Source organism: Notothenia coriiceps, unplaced genomic scaffold (genome assembly GCF_000735185.1).
Source record: "Notothenia coriiceps isolate Sejong01 unplaced genomic scaffold, NC01 NC01_scaffold00000339, whole genome shotgun sequence".
NCBI lineage: Eukaryota > Metazoa > Chordata > Actinopteri > Perciformes > Nototheniidae > Notothenia > Notothenia coriiceps.
This window is the reverse complement of record NW_011333040.1, coordinates 15,951,191-15,970,615: the sequence shown is the minus strand read 5'-3', so window position 1 is coordinate 15,970,615 and position 19,425 is coordinate 15,951,191. Positions and strand designations below refer to the sequence as shown.

Sequence of the window (19,425 nt, the reverse complement as noted above, 5' to 3'; positions counted from 1 at the left end):
GACGAGTGGCAATAACTGTCCTTACCAGCAGGCAGCGGTAGCAGTGCGGGACACACCAAATTGAGTTTGGGCGACAGGGCACGATTCGTCGTCCGACTAACGAAAACGGCCGATTATCGGCGCGCGACGATGAGCGTCGACACGCCCTACTCAGATTGGTGTGTCCCGCACCGTCGGGTCTTTTCAGCCGGGCCGACGCCTTTTGGCCGAAAACCCGCCGATTCAACATCGGCGGGCAGTCGGCCAAAGACAGTCGACAAAATAAATCACTCTGATTGGCTGTCCAGCTAGCGAATCAGTGCATGAGAAGCGAAACGGAACTATTAAGAAGGCAAATCTATTAAGAAGGCAAATCTGAGATTTCATTGAACTACAGCTCTCGACACAGGTTCGGGAAAGCCCCATGAGCTTCTCGTTGTAGAGTGAAAATGGAACGCACACGCTATTTGTTGTTTGTTTATATCACGCAGTCTGTTCTTCTTCTCTCTGTGTATACGCAGTCTTCTGGTTGTTGCCTCTTTTGAATGATGAATACACACTACCGCCGCCTGCCGGTAAGGAGAGTTATTGCCACTCACGCATGCGCAGTTCCTACGTACTTCTTGGCCGTCGGCTGAAGTCTTTGCAGGGTGTTCCAGTGCGACACATGGCCAAAACGCAGAGACGCGAGGCGACGCAACTGTCGGGGTCCGTCTGTATCAGTCCTTTGTTGTCAGATTGGTGTGTCCGGGCCTTAAGATTAACCAGTGGATGCTTTCTCGTCCCACTCTTGCCTATAATCCTAAACTTCAGACCTGCATATGAATTCTTGTTTTCACAACATCCTAATGGTAGAAAATGCCTTACTCCATTCATTCAACCATACCTCTGGTTTAATTGTTCAATATACTATGCCATAATTATGGACAGTCGATTATGGTACATTCTCTAAACTGGTCTACAAATGCAATGCAATTGCCACAAGACCATACTGGTGTACAGTATACTTTATGCATGATTTTAAAATGATACTACTCAACTTTTCTGGATTTATTTTTGATTAAAATTAAGCTCTTATTGTTTTGTTTTTTTGTGACTGTGGAATGTTCAAGCCTGTGGCCGAAGCACAATTTAATAACAGCCAGGAGAAGTACGGCCACATGTAATAAGCACTTTTCCTTGGACACTTGTATCAATTCCCTATTCCTACAGTTAAATTAAGAATGCATATCACTTGTTTTTGCTTTGCCCTTTTAGAATATTTAGTAATGAAACTAGAAGCTCCCGAGTAAAACTGCATTATTTATCTGCATTTGCTGCTTACGTTATGGAAGGTGCCCCTTGTGGTTACTATGGAATAACTGCTTTCTTTTGGTGATCCTTATTTTTATTTTTAATATAATCAATCCTTTAAAATCATTGATATTACACCTGTGATAGGGACATATTTTGCGCATCTTGCAATAGATAAACCAAAACAAAATGTCCATTCATTTTCAGGTTTGATCTATGCCTTTCTGCCCATGAATCACCTCTTGTTTATGTTTACAACCTATTTCAAATGTGTTTGTGTTGCCCTTTGACACTTTCTGTTTAGAATCATTTGAAATGCCATTCTAACCTGACTGACCACACTGACATTTCTTCATAAAATGGCCACACTTGTTTAATTTGGCATTTAGCTAAGCAGAATGAAGTGCTCTCATGCTGCTTGGTGTCAAAGTTGTACTCGCTCTTTATTAGGGTTTTATGTTTCTCCCAAAGTTGAATAATGAACAGTTGTTTTAACTTTTGTATTCAAACGTCTGCCTCCTCACATGCTAACTGAATTGCCTTCGACCACTATTGTCAGTCCACATCTATACAAGACAATGAGCTTCTGCTTCCAGTCCTTTTGTATTCAGGATATCGAGACATTGTAAGCACATGGCTGGCTGCATTTGTGTGTCCTGAATTAATTTAGAAGTTTGATTGTATGACTTTAACACATTTCTGTAGCCTTTCCGCTGCCATGTGGATTCTCGCTTCTTATTCCGACAAAGATAAGGAAAATGTTTATCAGACCCCTGGCTTCAATAAAACCAAGAATCCAAACTTTGGTGGACCTTCCCATTTTTGCATTTAATTGTACAATGTATGTTGATTTGATTGATGTTAATTACCTGACAACCCCTAACGCCACCCCTCACACTCTCAAAAAAATTTGGCATTAATGGAAACTATGGTAACTGTTGCTCCATCAGAAAAATAATTTACATTTCTAAAAGTGCAAGATTGTTTACTATTGAACTTTTAATGTCTTAAAATTGTTAAAATACAAATTCAAATCACCTATTGTTGCTTTGCTGCTAAATATCATAATTATACTACAGTAATAATGTATTCTACCAGAATCGTGCTGTGCATGTTAAATATCATACTCTTTCTGATGGGACTCCTATAGAGATTATTTCTTTAATACGATTTATTTAAACAAACTTGTTTAGTCATAGTCATCCTTTTTTAATTGAACTGCTTATATTCATCCTACTACTCCAAAGTCCCCTCGTTGAAGCCAACATTCCACATGTTATTGGCCGAGGAATTACTAGAAAAACACAGTGTAAGGGTCGGTTTGCACATTTCTGTTTTACATTAGATCAGAGTCTTGAATCATTGTTGTCGCCCAGCATGGCCACTTTAAGACTGAACTGTACTGTTGGATTTCAAGTATCAGATATGCAGCATCTCTAGCCCATTATCACCTACACAGCTATCAATACCACAGCCTTCCATACGAGGGCAGCGAAACACGGTTTACTTAATTTTAAATGAGATCTTTTCCTGAATTCTGAAAGTTTATTTGACATGACATCTGATAGAAATCCAGGATGTTTGCTGTCACACATCTGTTAATCAATTCATCTATTTCTTGCTAGGGCTGTTTTCTTTCATTTGGATGAAGAATACAGTAACATCTATTTAGTTTTTTATAATTTGATATTTGAGGATTTGTTTTAAAATAACAATAGGCTTTGAAAGATAATACAGCCAACTCTTCCAGGATCATTGTAGGCATAGGCTCATTAAAGACAGTAAAAACTCCATAATGCTTTCTGACTGCAACCCTCAGGAGAATATAGACATAATTGTATCAGACCTAGCTGCAGGCGTATACTGACGGTGAGAAAGGACCACTGCAAGAACCAGAAGAAGAGCGGCATAGCTCCGTCCTGTCGGCGTGGTCCGGCTGGATTCGTTTTGCAGGCTGGCTGTTAGGGAATACTTAAAACTGGCGCAGAGCCTACACAAGAATGTGCCGTTTTCAGAGGGGCGGAGACAAGCTTGCCTTGCATCCATAGTGAGGAAAGCAGCGTAAAGGCAGCCTCACTGTAGGCTGCTGCAGGGACTTGCATAAGTTTACAATAGGGAACACAAAGCTTCTCTCTCGGTTCTTCCCGGCCATAATGGGCGGATGTTTTTCGGTCCCTCAGACGAGTCACACAGCCCGGTAGGCATTTGTGTCCCGATGCAATGCTGCTGAACTAACCAGAATCGTCCACGCTGGAGTGACACTGGGACTCGAACAAGTGACCCGCCTAACATAGTTAGAAGTGCGGCTATTTTGGAGAGACGCAACATTGTACCCAGGAGGAATCGGCGCATGGTCACATCCACGGACCCCAGCCTTATATTTCTGCGCGTGATATTGCCGAGCACCCTCCGCGGCTGCTTCCCCGTGGGGTGGCTCTGAAAAGTGGACAGTCTGGTTTGTTTTCTCCATCCACTTCGAACCTGCATGGAACAAAGTGTGCTTTCTGAAACATAACCTGCGGTCTTGAGGTGGATCCAGGCGGTTTGTCAGCGTGGGGTTTTATGTGCTAACATTGCCTGTCGAGATTCCAGCTCCTTCCGACCTGTATCATGAGGACCACCGAGGATGCAGAGGGCTTTGACGGCGAGGCCTCCAACACCTCCATGATCTCCGGGGCCAGCAGCCCGTATCAGCCCACCACCGAGCCCGTCCTCTCTAGGAACGTTCTGGGGGGGATAAGGTGCGACATGGAGTACCTGAAGTCATACTTTGGGATTTTAAAGGTGGTTGAAGTGGTAAGTGTGAGAACAACGCTACATTACTGTAACATTCAAAGATGTACAGCCCCACTGAAGTTAGTAACACAAACTATAACTCACCATTGTTGGAGAACAATCAACTGAGCAGCCACTAACATATGGCCAACTTAACACCTTCAGGGAAAGTACTGTTTTCCTCAAAGCAATGTATTTAATGCAGTATGTTTTATCACTCATACTTACAGTTTACCTGAAATAGTAAACTCAAAATTGTAATTCAACTCAAAGTTGCTCCACAGGTCTTGGTTTGTTTAACCTGTATCACATCACTTATAGTGGACAGTCAGGTTTCATGCTAACAGTATGACGACCCCATTACGCTTAAATATATGGGTTTGAATTCTCTACGGATTACCTTTCTCAATTTAGTAACGCTTTGCACACCTTGCTAAACGTTGTTTGTTTCCAGTAGACTCTTATTCTGAAGGATGCTCATGGGCTTCAACAACATGTTTACAGTATTTCTATGGTTCCCCCCACAGTGCCTTACTAGTGATTTCATAGTGTCTGTCTCGTGACTTTCTGTCTATTGTGACAGAATTGTGTTTATTAGGGACTTGGCAACCTTTGGTTTGAATGTAAATCACTTCTTTATTCGAATGCATTGCTGCTATTCCAATGCTGCAAAGTCCTAAAATGTGTTTAACCATTGCTTTCCCACTCAACAATGCCCCAGTGATAGTATTTGATTGTGTCCTGATATGAATTGCTCTTAGAAAAACGGTTATCATCATTTCTGTTGGTATGTATTGGTAAAAAATAACCTATTGCCAGCGTTATATTAAACCAATACACCTAAACCAGATGTCTGAACTGGGCCAAAGGCAGCAACAAAGCAAAAATGATGGCTCCCACATCTCTGACAATTCACCAGAGGAGGAAATATCTATCGAGCCAGAGCCATTTCTCTTCTTCTGGTGCCAAAAAACGCAGACAGGCCTGCACACTCATGCACATGATGTGGGTCCACAACAGGAAAAGCCATGGAGTTGAGGAAACTAGCAATTACCTCTAACAATGTTTGTGGATAGCACAAGCAAACTAGAAGTCCAAACTGTTGGAAGATTAGCTGCAGAGTTATGGCTTCTCTGCTTCACTTTTGAAAATGAAAAAATGATTTTCCGCTTGTGGTCTCCGACTGGTCCTACAGCAGAGCAATCAGCTTGTTGCACACACCTGTGATGTTTACCTCTGTGTACGTGGGAGGCGAGGATAGGAAGCCATCTGTCATCAGTGTAGGAGTTTGGAGCATGGAGAACTAGAGGATTCATATTCACAGTATTTTACCAGAGATTGATAAAATACTGTCTTTGACTTGGCTCTCTAAGAATACATTAATATCATTCCTTTTGTTGCAGAGGCTAACTAACTACAGATGAAAACATTTAGTAATAAGTATAATTCTTAGAATACATGTGCACACGTGTGCTGATGCCTGCTGTACATGAACATGATGATTTATATCGAAGCATTCACGATTTGTCTAATGCAACATCAGAGATCTATGACCCCAAAGGTATAGAGCTGGCTATATTTAAATGTTCTATTACTTTTATTAATTTAATACCTGCATTTCAAGACTGATACATCGCAAAACATAAAAAAAATGTTTTCTTCCAACCCTTTTTCATTTAACAAAATAAGTAAATAAATAACTATTTATCTGATGTTATAGTACTTGCCATAATGTGACAATAGGTTCACTAACAGACTTCCCATTGAGCCTTTCCTTCATGTGGATAATATAAAGATTGAAATCTGCTCAAAATATTGCAAAAGCACTAACGCCATGTTGAAAGTAGATGCTACACTATAACACAAAAAGTTGAGTTATATTGTATTTGCAGTAACATATAAAAGCCTTGGTATATCTAAGTTATATACAAGTGTAACACATTATCTTAGTTCTCATTACTAATCTACTGTTTGTACTTTCTTTGTACTTGAACAGTTTGTTCAGGGCTGATACTGTATTTCCAGAAAAAGCTAGTCATATTATGTCCTTCACCGACAAGGACAGTACAATTTGAAAGTCATCCAAGTTTACATTCAGTACCTTAGGAGAGGCCTACAACTTGGCTTGCTGCCAAACTGTAATAGCTTAATTAGCATTTATTTGTATCGTTCTGTCCTCTAAAAGTGTAGCTTTGTGCTAGCTAAGGCTACACGATAATGTTGATGACAATGCAAGGCTAACTGCATTTGATGGTCTTTACATGTCTGATGTAGGACAGTTTATGCTCTATCTGGAAACACTGCAAAGGAGGTTTTGTGTCTGTTATTCAGATCACTGTGTAAACGGAAAGTTACTCCTTGGCTGAAAAAGCAGTAGTTGTGTGTTGTTAATAGATGATCCCAACAGAAATAAGTTACCTGGTGATTAGCATCAATGCACACACATTGCGAATATGGAGTGATAGGAAATCCTGTTGTATGAAATATGTGTTATACAAAGCTCACACAAATGTTAGTGGGCCCCTTAAACACCCCTTTGGCAATATGCACTTACTTATGAGTTTGGCACGCAAAAGAGTATTATATTACCTTACACCTAGCCTTGTTGCACTAAGGAAGACCTTTGCACTGACCCGTATTTACTGAGAAATTCAGTATCCCTATGAGCAGTCCAAGGTGCTTAGTGCTAATAGAGCTGTGTAGTTGCTTCTCTCCAGAGCACTAAAATGCATTTGCACATGCTTTTATAGAGCCAGTCATTCCTTGGATGAATGGACAGGCAGGCTGCTGCTGCTGCTGCTGCTGCTGACCCCGTCCTGGTCAGAAATAACCCCCTGTAGGATGTAACCTGAGCAAGGTGTGTCAGTCCTGCCAACAGGTTTGGCAATGTCTCCCTGCTGTGACGGGGTCGACCAACTGATATTCAGCTCCTGCTCCTCTACACTAACTGGAACCTGATACCTTGTAGGCCTGACAGTACACCAGTCAAACTTTCTTTGTTTCCCAACAAGCCCCATGCCCTCAGGATGAATAACAGTTCACTCATGATGGTATTCAAACCCACATTTTCCTATTCTAGCAAGTCGTAGAACAATAGTATGCTAAGGTGGTTTTTTTTCTGGATCTGTGGATGTTGTGTAATGAAGTTACCAGATGCTTCGAAATGTCATTGAGCACTTCCTGCTCTGAGAGAGAGAGGGACGCCATATGCTACTTTCTCTTCTGTTTGAAACATTACTTAACATACGTTCCTTATCCTCTGGGGTGAAATATAACCTGCATTCAGGCCTCATTTTCCATCACATACACTGTGGGCTGCTGCTGATATATTCTACATTTATTGTAATTGTGTGTGCATGAGGTCCAATAGACTTGGAGTGCACCATATGCTTTTGCATATTCTTCGCAGCGACGCCTCTTTTACTCACCCTTTAGATTTCTGCCCAGAACAGATGGCGTGTAGGAAGGGGATCTGAGTTCAAGAGGCCCTCTAATGCAATTTAATAATGTGCATAATCCTTAAGATAAGGATTTGTGTACATGTGGGAGAAAGAAGAGAAAGAGGGTTGGTGTGCTGTTCATTGTGCACTTATCCATGTGCAATAAACAGGTTGTGTAGAATGTTGACATAAAATCATTACCTACAGGATTATCCGGTGTGGTGCTTTGCCATCCCCTGCCTCCCCCCCAGGCTGCCTGACACCTGCTGCACAGGGACTTGGGGAAAGCAATCGGCTTTCTTCAACAGACATGACCTCACCCCCTCAACCCATGCAGCCCTCCACTCCTCCACTCCTGTTTGGGTGTAACCTTTTTGGATGTATTACTATCTAACTACACAATCTAATGACGCTGCAGCAGCTGCACAAAATAAAGCTTTTGTCTAAATGGTGGCCCGCCCAGTGGATTTGCTGTGTCTTGTCTTTAGTGTATTTCTGGTAATGTTAGTGCAGGACATGTCGTGTACATGTATTACTATCTTTGGATCTTTAGGTTTCTCTGTGACATAGCCAGATATTTGAAAGAATGAACGAAGAGTCTGTCACAAACAGGAGAGTCCTCCACTGACAGGTCACCAGTAGCAGTCAGCACACAACAGTTTGTCTGTCAGAAACAGTACACTCTGCTCATTAAGACGGATAAATAGTGCTGTCTATTGAGCTGCTGAGAGCTCAGGGAGGGGAAGAGTGGGTTTCTGCTAATGAGACTGTTTGGGTTTGTGCTCAAATACATTTATTCTGTGAAGCAATGAGATGCAACTAGCTGTGGGGATTCAGACAAATCTATATTGGGTTTCACAAACCATCTCATTGTTTGGATTTTAAGTCAGGATTTCAACTTTTCATAGATACACTTTATGACGTATGACCAGTCTCTAAATACAAGGCACAGTATTTGCACAGATCTAAGCAGTGTGACAGCTCTCATTTCATTTCCATGTCAAAAGCAGCTCAGAACAAAGCTTTGCATGGACAGTATATGGACCAATGCTGTGTGTGCTTGTCTGTGTATGTTTGTTTGAATCACTACTACTATTGTGAAGCCATTTTTGTTTGGATGAAAAACATTTCTAAGGCTTTAAAGATTATTTTTAGACTGGGCTTATGTTGGAGCCATCTATTTATGTGTGCATTTTTACAATGCATATAGTTCTGTCCTGTATGAACTTGGTTTTTGGAGTAAGGTGTTCCGTTGATACATTTATTTGAAATACTTGGTGCATGGCATAGTTTTCATCCTAGTGCTGATGCTTCCCAATTCTCAGTTATTCCTCCTTCCTTTCTGTGTCATCTGACATGTTGCTTTTATACATTACTGTTGCTCTCCTCTATTCCCATGTCTGTTACCTCCCACATATAACAGCCATGTGACCATCTCTCTCAAGTCTTTTTTCTCTCACTGCCCCCTGAAATTCTTGAAATAACCTGATGGCATCCCTAAACCCATACCTGCATAATTCCCTTGACTTTGTGTGCCTGATGAAATGTCGGAAGTGTATTTCAAAGAGGTTGGAACTCTGGTTTATAGATGTGTGGGTCTTGAAGATTTGTAAATGGAGCTTAACCAAGCGCAAAGCTGCCTGGAGTAATAGCCTTTGCATAATATAAAAGTCCCTCACTTCAGCCCGGGGTTCTTATTCATTTTAGCATAATATACGTAAAAATGAAAACAAGCCACAATTGTATTATTATATATTCTATGGAAAAAAGTAATATAACCAAGATTGAAACCCTGCAACCTTGAATATGTCAAGTCATCAAAGCAACCTGGAGCATACAGACTTAAGTGTCAGGCTGATAGAGAAGAAGCAGTGAATGTTGAAGACTGTAAATGAATGAAATGACTACAGCAGTTTATTGAAAACATTAGCCTGGCTTAACAGGAACTGTAACACATACCTGTCAGGTTTTTCCGTCTGTCTTTAGAGAAAGTGTGTTTCTACCAAATGATTGATGAACCTCCTCAATCTTTTGCTTTTTAGACTGTTACCAGCATTTAGTTTTTTGTATGCAGCAGTTTAAATCAGACATTACTGTAAGACTTGCTTTGCATGAAATTACTCTAACGCTAAAGGAAAGATAAACACAGATAAGACAAAAGACCAAGCAGATCTGGTCTAAACTGGTTTGAATTCAGCAGCGTCAGGTCAGTGATTAGTCTCATTGAGTTTCTCCTGGTTCTGTTATGTCTCTGGTTTTTAGACCGCTCCAAGCCAATCTGTAATCTGTGTGTGGTTTTCTTCGGGGTCTGGATGGCAAGAGGAACACCTAAATAGCAGAATTCTTCCCATACTGTGGTTTGTTGATGGATATTGGCCGGAGGGAGGCATCTTCGCAGGCTGCCAGGACTGGGACTCTTGAGATGGGCTTATGGCCTCCGGTCTATTCATAGGACAATCACTTCATCATCTGGAAACCTTGGAATTTCAGCACAAATAGACTCATAAAGTCAAAGAAAAATGGTTTGACCTACATGCTGATGAGCACTTTTACCAAGAAGCATTTACTTAGTGACATTTTCATTATGCATTGAAGAAAATATGACATATGACAAGGATGACTTAGCTCTGACGAAGAAATATCCAGATACCATTAATACAAATCGATGCAAAAGGTTTGAATGATAACAGGCATTAAGAGAGACGGACATTTAAAAAACACTATAAACAGAATACTTAACATGCCCTTCTACTTTTCTTCTTCACCTCAGGTCCTATCACTGATTGGATTCATCTGCATAGAGACTATCATGATGTGTTCTCCCTGCGGGGGGGTCTACTTCTTCGAGTTTGTCAGCTGCAGTTGCTTCGTGGTAACCGGAGTCCTCCTCCTCATCTTCTGCCTCAACCTGCACACCAAGGTGCCCCACGTCAACTGGAGCCTCACGGTAGGTACACACACACAGACGTGATGTGTGATAGGACCAGACTATACGACTCAGTTTAGAATAAAATGTACTTAAAACCCCTTGTATGAGACAAAATGTCAGCCCTCTATGCCACATTGGTTTTGGACATGTGCAATATTAAACTAAGAACCTAGTATCTGTTTCCGACCAAATCTAAAAAAGCTTTAATTGGACTGCTTGAGTCTTGCGTTACCTATCGGACGCAGCACAAGCTGGTTGTACCAGTAAATTGGGAAGCTTACTAGAGTATAAAACTGGTTGGGTGTGTTTCAGTGTTACCACCAGGATGTTGCATTGTCAGCTGTAAGCAAATGTGGTGGTGGGTGTTCTCCAGCAGATACTGGTTGCCTTTCAGTATTTGCCCGCATACACACGTTGGTGTTTTCTGAGCGGAAGCCAAGTATCCTTTGCAGAAGAGAGTGGAAAAAGTGATTTTCCAGAGGCCACACAGCGTAGATTATTGTAGTATGTACGCTGTGGATGTTAAGCCAGATGTCCAAATCCAACCATAGCTATCAGATTTCTTTATGGCATCCGTGGTACAGTATTCCACCTCATACATAAAGAGAAGGAGTTTCTTTGGATTCTACTTTTGGCAGAAAGACATCAAATGAAAGCTTTTCACAGTCTCTGAGTGGGAGTCCATATAATCAAAAATCCTACTGTTCGTACTTTTTCTTAGACATTTTAGTAATTTTCTGCTGAGGCATTTCTCAGGTTGCCTCTGATCTTCTAATGATTTTCCTCTCATGTGATGAGCAATCTAGAAATATTTAATTAACACATATTATTTGTAGGCACAGGCATGTTGAGAAGTGAGTTTGATTATGCGTCGCCTTAAGACCCGGATACACCAATCTGACAACAAAGGACTGACACAGACGGACCCCGACTGTTGTGTCGCCTCGCGTCTCTGCGTTTTGGCCATGTGTCGCACTAAAACACACCGCAAAGACTTCAGCCGACGGCCAAGAAGCACGTACGAACTGCGCATGCGTGAGTGGCAATAACTCTCCTTACCAGCAGGCGGCGGTAGTGTGTATTCGTCATTCAAAAGAGGCAACAACCGGGCTACGTGATAACCGAGAGAAGAAGAACAGACTTCGTGATATAAACAGACAACAAATTGAGTGTGCGTTCCATTTTCACTCTACAGCCAGAAGCTCATGGGGCTTTCCCCAACCTGTGTCGAGAGCTGTAGTTCAATGAAATCTCAGATTTGCCTTCTTAATAGTTTGTTTGGGTCCCTCACTTCCGTTTCACTTCTCATGCACTGATTCGTTAGCTGAACAGCCAATCAGAGTGATTTATTTTGCCAACTGCCTTTGGCCTGAATCGGCGGGTTTTCGGGCGAAAAGGCGTCGGCACGGCTGAAAAGACCCGACGGTGTGCGACACACCAATCTGAGTAAGGCGTGTCGACGCTCATCGTCGGCCTGACGCCCACCTACGCCGATAATCGGCCTGGTGTGTCCTTTCCTTTAAGGCCGCTACACACCAACCTGAGACCAAAGAACGCGTACCGAAGGCGTCCCGACTTTTACCTCCGCTACGTCGCCTGCATCGGCTACACCGCCCGCCTACGCCCGCGAAGACTTCAGTCGACGAGTGGCAATAACTGTCTTACCAGCAGGCAGCGGTAGTGTGTATTCGTCATTCAAAAGAGGCAACAGCCAATCAGAGTGATTTCTTTGGCCGAATTTCTTTGGCCGGTTCAACATGTTGAATCGGCCGCGGGAGGTGTAAAATGTGCCGTAAAGCAACGACGGTGCGGGACACACCATCCTGAGTAAGGCGCCACGAATGCCCGACTGCCTCTGACTGCCTCTGACGGCCTCTGACTCCCAAAATCGGGTAGGTGTGTCAGGGCCTAGACTCACAAAGGAAGTTGTTCTTCAAATAAATTAGAATTGTGGGCCGTGGTTTGGCTTATTGTTATTACTGGAATCATGCTGTATGCCCAAATATTTTGAGTCTTTTATATTTTGTTAAAACCGAATATTTGGATGACAACACATTCTGTGTTTACAGCACAAAAATCCCTCTGCTTTTCAGTTTTTGTGAGCTATTTCTAGCAGTCTGTGCCCTGACTCCTAACTGCTGTGTAGTTTACGAGCACAAGATGCTCAGCTGCTCCACTCCACAGGTGTAGGTTGTGCACCACGCTGTTTATGTATATCTAGTTCAAAGCTGCTCCAATCACATCAGGCCCCTGGGAATGTCATCATGAGTAAGCATGTCAGTGTTAACCAGCTGTTAACCCTTCTGCTGCCTTCCCCTGTTTCCAAACTTAACGCTGTGGACTTAGTTTAGTTTATTTAAACACTAAAGAAGACTCAAAATACATTCAATAGGGAAACAGATTAATTACAATGTAGGAACAAAAGAGGCTTACTCAGTCTTCCTCTATTCAAACAGGTAAAAAAGGCTTTGTAACTCGTGAAAAACTAAAACAAAGCACACTTAGTAAAAAGAATATCTGTAAAGAAAAAAACATTGCAAGCATAAGCAAAAGTCAAAGAGAAGACAAGCAGAGCATTCCTCCTCTGTGGAATGAGTTGTTTTATAATGCAGTTAAACGTCTCAGAAGGAGGTTTTGATGGTAAAATGATGTGCTATGTGATCCCATCTCCTCCAATTCACCCTCTGATGACTTTGGCAGCTCAGAGGGGAAACCCGGTTCTGACCTCTTCTCCCGCCTCTCCAACACAGACATGAATGCTGTCCTGGGATCTGGTTGTAAAGCCACTGGGTGACTCTTCAGGGTTTAGTTTACGTGAATGAGCTCTACTTTGCACTACATGCTAGAAGCAGGCAGATACACCACGCAGTGAATTGTTTCCCTTATATTCACAGCCCTACATATTCTGGCAAGGGTGAGGGGTTTTGGGACAGAAATGGGTTGACCCTGAGGACAATAGTAGAATAGTTGTATTATTCAACTGTTTGAATACTCTGCAAATTGGCCCAATATATTCTGGTTGCTTTGTTGTGGGGACAGACAGTAAATCATCCCAGTTTGGTATGAATGGCTGGTCCTGTTACAACATTATACACCAGGAATGTAATAAAAAGCTGCTGTCTGTATCATATCACAAAATATGTGTATGTGTAGGCAATTGGTTGGATGGGATTCAGATCTCTTCATTGTTTTCTACTACCATATATACTTTTCATCCTTATGTGTTTAGCTTTTGACATTTTATACAAAAAAATCCAAATGTTTGTGCTTAAAAAAAATCACATTTGTACATGACATGTTATTGGAGCCCTATCTATTATTGATCCTAAAATCTGCTATTTGTTTTAATACCCTTTTTGTTAACATTTGGATAATCGCCATCATAAAACGTCCATAGTTTATCGCCTGGAATACTTACTGAAGTAATAATCTGCTGGATGTAAGGCTGAGTCAAAATCAGAAGAATTATTGTGAGCCATATGTTTTGTGTGATTTCTAAACTGATTTATGTGTGTATTATATTTGTTTATATTCAACCAATGTATTAGTCATTTAAATCCTTACTACACAAACATAACAGTGCCAAATTATCCCTTTAGTTCTGCTTAATGCTTAGGATTCCTGATGGGTTCCAACATATGTTACCTTGTGAACTTAAAGCCTGTATCTGCAGTATGCATGTGTATTTTAATCCAGCTTTGTTACTCTTTGTTATTCTGCCGGTTATGATCTACACCCCCCTGCTGAATTTGTGCACATAGCTGAGATTTGTGGTTATTATTAGCCGTAGTCATTAATCTATCGTCAGTTCAGACCGGAGAGCACTTTGCAAATGTTGTATTTACTTTACCTAAAAGCTTTTCTGGGTTTTGACATCTGAACTTTGCCACCCAGGCAGACAAAAGACATTAAATACTTCCCTGATATCTTTATTTGTCTTTCAAAAAGAATCAGTCGGGCGTGGATGAGAAAGCCTGAGAGACAATTTATTTTTGCATGAAGCTTTTAGGCCCTGCGGGACTTGATGCGACTGCCAGAGGAATAGATTTCATAATTAATGCTCTGCTCGTCCTCTAGGGTTCCCATGGTTCCGGTCCAATGAATATTCCCAGCTTCTATCTTGAGAGCAAACAATGAACATGGACGCACGTATAGGAATATTGAACGTATATATATATATACAGTATAGTATATATATAGAAGCAACCCTTCTTCTGTAGAAACCTGATATAGTGGAAAATCCAATTATCACTGGTTTTTGAGCCATGTCGTTTCTGTAGGGGATCTCCTTAAAGGCAACTATCAAAAAGACTATATTTGTGATGCAGATCTATGTTTAACAAACCTACAAAAAAGGTTTTTATGTTTTATGTCGCGAAAAGATTAATTGGATGTGCGCATGCCCTCTTGTTTTAAAATAAGCAACGTTTTGTTTGTTTTTTTACAGTTTTTTAGGTTCAAGATAACATAATTAGCTATGGTTCACTGAGGATATTAAGTAAGTGCCTCCTACAAACATGTCACATCTCTCCTTGTTAGTATAGTGGACCGGTTCTCCTCTTGTCACGCAACATTTATTTTGGAGCCGGCTCTAGCTCAGTCCAAAGGGGCTTGGGAAAAACTTCAAATGCAACTAATATTTTAAAGCATACTAGTTGGTGCAATGCTTTGAATCTTAGCAGACATACAGATGATTGTAAAACAATGACCGGGGCCAATAGTAAGCCTGAGAGCCAGTGGTTTGGTCCAGTCTGTGCTTGTGTTATTTAAGGTTTTACGGAGTGCCGGTTTGGTTGAATTGTGGAATTTGGGAATTGAGTGAAGCGGAGAGGCTGAGGGTCAAATGAAGGGACTGAACTGACTGCCTATTGGGAACAAATTGGACAGTTGAACGTGAGCAGTATTTCCTGTTTAAACAGTTGGGAGAGATAGATAGGAGTGTTTGTTAGTATTGTCGTCAATGTTTGTAGTAGTGTGTGCATGTGACTGTGTGCGCGTATGTGTGTGTATGGAGGGTGGAGTTTTTTAATTGTGAGGTTATAGTATAACACTGGTGTACATTGACTGTTCCAGTTAGCATGAGATGTTATGGATTCCATCTTAATGTGTTACTGATTAAACCACACATAGCTGCAATGGGTTCTGCCCTGCTGAGTTGTCTGTCTGTGTATCTGTGTCATTGTGTGTGTCTGTGGCCATTGTAAGGGTGCTGTGTGTCCTATGAGACACCACGTCTGCCATAATCACAATCATGCATCTGATCACGAGGGCCGAGCCCCAGTCAGGCTCATTATTAACCCCTCCCTAACAGCCTGTCCTGCAGTGCAAACATCAAAGGGAAGTGTCTCTTTCATTCTCCTTCCCTTGTGTAAAAGGTGGGGGATGGAGCCAGTTACATGTGTGTTGTGTTTAGTAATATGAGGTGCTAGCTGACTTTTAAGTATACATGTATGCTGTTGGCTTCTTTGCCCTCCTGCAGTTTAAGACTTTTAGTGAAGCAGCAGTCTGGATATTTATAAGAGTGTGAGCAAACAGTTTGTTCAACATGTTAAAACATCATCCAGGATGTCCTACCTGTCCGACTTGTTCTTAAAATGTATAATTGGTTATAACCAAACGCCCTCATATATTGAAAAGAGAAATTCTAAAATGATGCGTTGGTATCAGCATCGATAGAGCTCTACAATTTGTATTTGTTTACTGAATGAATTGTGTAATACTTTTCAAATAGCACTTTGATGTGCTTTGGAGTAAAAAACATTTGAAAATGTAAAAGGGAGGCTTTTATAACATTGTCACTGAGTGCTATAGATGCATTACATTAAAGTGTAATGCTACACCTGCTGTATGAATTCCCTCTTTGTAAATTTCTGAATTGACATATGATATATACTTTATGTGGAGCTGAGCATTGAACATCAACCCTTTTCAGCATTGACCAAATGTATTTAAAACAAGTAGTGAAAACTGGCATCATAAATGACTCTGCATCAGCAGCTACCCTTAAGAAACCCTTTGAGATTCATCCTGAAAAAAATACTTGTGATGCCCACTTGAAGTCTAATCTTATCTTGTATTTATCTGTGTGTCTTTCTGTAGGACCTGGTTAACACAGCGGCCAGCACCTTCTTCTTCTTCTTGTCCTCTCTCGTGTTGGCCTGCATCAACCACAACACTGGAGCTGAAATAGCAGCTGTGGTGAGTATTCAGAACCCTCCTCTATTTCCACGTTATTCAGATACATGGAAAACATCTTTACAAACCTCCATCTTCAGTCATCTAGCTTCCTATCAAGGCAAACCTATACAGATTGATTTTAAAACTGTCAGCTTAGATTTTAGCAAACGTCTTATTTATTTCATTTAACTCATGGGTGTGTTAGCAGAGGAGACTGACCAGATTATTGAACCATCTGCTGGTGGGTAGCTCTGATCTGAGTCACATGCTATAGGTTTAGTGTGCAGCAAGCTGCCAAAATAAACCTGGATCAAGACCATTTCTGCTTTTGTATTATATATCATGAACTATATAATATGTAAGCTTTTAGGTCCGTACAATTTATCAAGTCTTCTTCAGTCTAATTAAAGAACCTGTGTGGCCATGCTAGCGGTTAGCTCTTTGCTTCCCATTTAATTCTGACATTGTTATTATACTTCCATTTTCCACTTGTATGCAGATCTTCGGCTTCCTGGTGACAGGTGTGTACGGAGTCAACTCCTTCCTGGCGGTACGGAGGTGGCGCCGGGGCAATGGGTGTCAGGGGGCGGCTCAGACCAGCGAGTACATGCGAGCGCGCACGGCGTCTCGTGGAGAAACGGAGGCCAGGCCCGAGCTTGCATGAAAGCAGGCAGAGAATCAGACAGACTAAAGGAAAGACACACTACCAGCACCAGACTGAGATGGAGTCTGCCTTCAGATCAGCATTTCATTCAAGTGTCCAGTGGAAGGGCATCTCCAGCTCACCACATGCTTTTGACTTCTCATCAAGTGTTCATTTCAAATCCACAGATGAGCTCTATGGTTTGGTTCATCAGGCCTCCGGGCTTCAGTGACACATACAGACTCTAAAGTAAAGAGCTCCAGTCAGAAGTGAAGGTATACTCTGTAGAACTTTTCATCCTCATGTTTTTCCAAGTCAGCATGAAGGATGACTCCAACGAAGAGCCAAAACTAAAAATGTCTGACTACACTCCAATGCGCACTAACTCCCGTTCTGGCGTAGGTGTTGACTTTTTAGAAGGTTTTGTGTTTCACTGTGAATGAAGTTAAAGAAGGTCAGCTTTTTGTACAGTTTGCTTATTTTGCGCCGATGTCTGTGAAGTCTGTGGTATTAAATGTAGCCGTGGATCCAGGACCTGCAGCATATAGTAACCTATCCACGACAGAGGCACCAGGACATTTACTGTTATCTCTCAGATACTGACTTCAGCCTTTGGTTATCAAGGCTGACATTAGATATTTGAATGTTATGATTACACATGCTGTGTGTGTTTCTCCTTTGTCGACACTAACTTTACAAATGCCTCTAACACCGGACCTCTAGCTGCTTTGAATATCTCTGCTGCCAACACGTAAACAGTAACAGTACAGGATCACTCTTAACTGCAATAAAGACAGCAGTGAAACAGATTCAACACACATTCATCCAATGGGATTGACACAATAATGAAAAATATTAAATAAAAATCCTTCATTTCATCTTCCTTATCTCAGGTTGTGGTTACCATCAAAAATATATTCAGACTAGCATTCCTAACATTTTAATTTCAAGGTCTGTGTTGGGTCAACATTGTGAGGCAGGATTAGGTTGTATCAGGTGATTATAAGGTAATTGGTATCTTGTGACTTTTGCACATATCTATGGCTTCAGGTTACACGTATGTTGATGGTACATCAGTAACAGTAATTGAGTTGGTGACCTGGTCAGGATCAAAGCCCCCAGCCTATAGACTGAATCTCAGGTATTGACAACCTCCTTCCATATTGAGTCTAAAAAAAGGATTTGAAATTGAATCACGGGTTGCCTCGTTCTGATCTGCATTTCTTTATGCCATTAAAACCACAAGTTATGATATGACTGTCATAGAGAATACCATTTTAGTGAAACTTTAATGATTTTTTTAAATGGAAGAGTCAAGTGAAGGAGACAAATACGGTACTTTTAGCATAATTGTAAAAGCTTTCACTCTGTGTTTGGTATAATAAATGTATCTACAGAATATTATCACACTTCGTATAATGAAAATATTTATAACTCCACAATGCAGTTGTCATGAAGCTCTATACACGCAGAGCCCGAAACATATTTGCTATTCCTTAAAGGTAGGGTATGTAAGTTTGAGAAACCGGCTCGAGATCGCGAGAATTTGAAAATACACGACCGGAGAAAATCTGCCTCTTCCTTACAACACACACGAACGCGCACATGACCAATGAGGACACGAGATAAGTTTGTGCACAGACGGAAGGCTGACAGGCAGGTAGGCCATCCAGTTATTTTAGCCGGGCCGGCTAAAATGATTGCTCGTGCTCTTTACAGTACTACGGCTTCATCAGATGACATTTTTTTATGGATTTTTTGTCAAAGCACTTAAGATATTCATTGCTATCGGGATGTTAAGAGCATTCCATGGAATATAACAAAAAGTGTATCTCGAGCCGGTTTCTCAAACTTACATACCCTACCTTTAAATGCTTTTTCTGTTTGACCAGTTGACTAACAGGAGGATACATCTTGGACAATTAAATGCTTTTTAAAATGAAGAAAGAAATCAACGTAATTCTTGTTGCTTTAATATTACACTATAGTCCCACATGTGTTTGTTTTCTTTGTTGTTTGAGACCTATTTAAAGTCTTCTAAGTCTCTAGATTGACTCTATGGCTCCATCTCCTGGTGGTCTTCTAAAATGTACTCCGTGTTGCTGTACAGCCTGATATCCTCACTGGTGTGTGTTCATAAGAAGAGGAGTAGATGTGTGTTTGACTGGGGGTAAACATTTGAAATATAA

The 19,425-nt window shown here is 41.2% G+C and overlaps 1 protein-coding gene across 1 annotated transcript; it reads left to right on the top strand.

Annotated features, from left to right (window-relative positions):
• The first annotated feature begins 3,173 nt into the window (after positions 1-3,173).
• Positions 3,174-18,549, top strand: cmtm4 (CKLF-like MARVEL transmembrane domain containing 4). Its single transcript, XM_010773009.1, has 4 exons — positions 3,174-4,068; positions 10,258-10,434; positions 16,516-16,614; positions 17,093-18,549. The coding sequence occupies exons 1-4, from the start codon at positions 3,883-3,885 to the stop codon at positions 17,255-17,257; spliced, it is 627 nt and encodes a 208-aa protein (XP_010771311.1). The 5' UTR covers positions 3,174-3,882; the 3' UTR covers positions 17,258-18,549.
• The last annotated feature ends 876 nt before the right edge of the window (positions 18,550-19,425 follow it).